Genomic DNA, 2,467 nt, shown 5'->3' with positions numbered 1-2,467 from the left:
AAGCATTTCCAGGTAAATAAGAATTCTTTTCTATGTAACTCTGAAGACCTGGTTCCCATAGAAGGTGCTTAGAAGGAGATTGGCAGGAAGCTAAGTACTTATCAATATTAGGAAAACCACTGGTATCTGGGAGTGTTGGCTTTTCACTAGGCCTTTGGTCATCAAAAGAATCTCATTGGCTACTGGAAAATGTCTACTGATGCCCTGTGTGGTGAAAAGTACTTCTGGCTAAGATCAGATACATAAATATTTGAAGCCCATTGCAAAGTTAAAAAATCATTAAAGCATTTCAATATTTGAACAGAAGAGTATGAAGCAAAGTATCATGTGTTTCTGAGCATTCAGGGGATCTGATATACTTATGTAAGTCACACACACACACACACACACACACACATGAAGCTAGATCTATACAAGACTATTGTTACAGGGTCACAAGTGAGACACAAAAAAGACATAAATACAAATATATATATATATATATATATATATATATATATATCTCCAAATCTGCACTCGATCTTTCATTCACTTTTCACTTCTTCTTACATCCACACAGCATTGCAATTCTTTAAAATGTAAATACAACCTTGGTTCCCCATTTTTTTCCCATGCTCCTTTCTGTTCAGATCTTCCATATATGCTATTCTTTGTGGCTAGAAGCATTTCCCCAGGCTGGAGAGGTTACTCAATGGTAAAGAACTTGCCTAGTATGCATCAGACTTAGGTTTGACACCTGCAACCCCTATCCCCCCACCACCGACACGCACGCGCACACACACACACACACACACACACACACACACACACACACACACACACACACACACACACACACCAGTACTACAAAAGAAGGAGGAGAGGAAAGAGAAGACGGTCTTCTTTATCTGTCCTCACCTGAAGAAATTCTATTTGCCCTTTAGGTAATAAGTCAAATGTGGCCACTTCATGGAAGAATGTGTTTAATGTCTGTCTGCTCTATTAGACTAATGTTCCTCTGCCTTATCTTTGCTGCATTTGCGTTACTTGTCACAGAGTTTAAAACATTGGAGGTGCTAGACATTATATACGAATTGATAAGTGAAGAAGTAATGAAAACAGGGTAAAACTATGACACTGGTTATTCTTTGTGCTAAAAAAATGCATTCACTCCCAAAGCTCAAGGAGCAGACATCCCAAATCCTTTTCTATTTCTTACACTTGGCATTACTTCCCTTATACAAAGAGCAACAACACTTCACAATTTGTCTGGAACAATCCAGGGTTTGAAGTGTTGTCTTAGCATGCTTATTATAGCACTTTTGCCCATGTGGTCATTATCCACCAGGATTCACTAATACAGTCATACAATCTCAGATTCTCTCTCTCTCTTTCTCTCTGTATCTCCCCTTCTCTTCTTCTCCATCTCCTCCTCCTCCTCTTGTTTTCTCCTTTCCTCCTCCCCCATCTTTCTCACTCTCCCTTTCTCTCTTTTACCCTCACTGCGTGGCTAAACTGATGAGAGACAACTTCAGTGTTTCGGTAGCTGTGGTATTAACAGCCAGAGCTTAAGTTATTAAACTGAGCCACTCTAATCCCCGAGGTTTCCTGGAGCAGTGGGGATTATTGTATTTTTATTTCCAGAGTCAACTTAGCTATTGGTGATGAGCTACAGTTTGCTCCCTGTCATGCCCGAAGTGACCCCAAATGCCTTTCTTTAGACCCACTTCAGCATTGCCGGAGAGGTGATGGAGTTCTACTTGGAGATTGACCCTGTCACCTTGAACCTGATCATCCTGGTGGCCAGCTACGTCATCTTGCTCCTGGTGTTCCTCATCTCCTGCGTGCTGTATGACTGCCGGGGCAAGGACCCCAGTAAGGAGGATGCTCCGGATACCACCGTGGACGCCCAGCCTTCCATCCATTTGGTGGTAATGCAGCAACGTGCTTCTGGCTCCCATTGGCCAAGGGTGCCTGGCCTTCCCTTTAAGAATCCTTCCATGCTAGAGAAGAAAAGCACGGTGGTGTGAGGCTGGATGAAGGACTTGAGAAGAGACCATTGGATTTTCACCAAGAACAAACTGTTCCCTATTGTGGCTCCAGTTCTCTCCACACACAAGTCCTGCGTGGCTAAGGAAGCTGGAGTTTTGTCTTGCCTTCTGCTCTTTAGTGGTCGTCTTGGAGGACAAAGTACCTGTTTAAGGTAAGATGCCCCATGTGATTTCAATCACAGCTTCCAAATGGAAGCATAGTGGGTTGGATGTTGATACATTCTTGATAGGAAAGGTTGGCTTTTGAGTAAAACTTAGAAGAACAGAGGGGAAGTGGTGTGTGTGTGTGTGTGTGTGTGTGTGTGTGTGTGTGTGTGTGTTAAAGAATGCAACAAACTGGAATCCATACTCTCTAAATGGTTTCCTTTCAAGACAATCTTATTGGACACATCCACACTTGGCATTATTATCACGTGTGTATTCTAACACTTCACATT

At 42.4% G+C, this 2,467-nt stretch overlaps 1 protein-coding gene across 1 annotated transcript; it reads left to right on the top strand.

The window, feature by feature from the left end:
* Positions 1–1,727: 1,727 nt before the first annotated feature.
* LOC122101272 (small integral membrane protein 36-like) lies at positions 1,728–2,009 on the top strand. Its single transcript, XM_042671631.1, has one exon. It carries the CDS (start codon positions 1,728–1,730, stop codon positions 2,007–2,009), a length of 282 nt encoding a protein of 93 aa, XP_042527565.1.
* The last annotated feature ends 458 nt before the right edge of the window (positions 2,010–2,467 follow it).

The sequence above is a fragment of the Dipodomys spectabilis genome, unplaced genomic scaffold (assembly GCF_019054845.1).
Source record: "Dipodomys spectabilis isolate Male_0828 unplaced genomic scaffold, ASM1905484v1 ptg000018l, whole genome shotgun sequence".
NCBI classification, from domain to species: Eukaryota; Metazoa; Chordata; class Mammalia; order Rodentia; family Heteromyidae; genus Dipodomys; species Dipodomys spectabilis.
The sequence above is the reverse complement of the archived record's forward strand: the minus strand, read 5'-3'. Positions and strand labels throughout refer to the sequence as shown.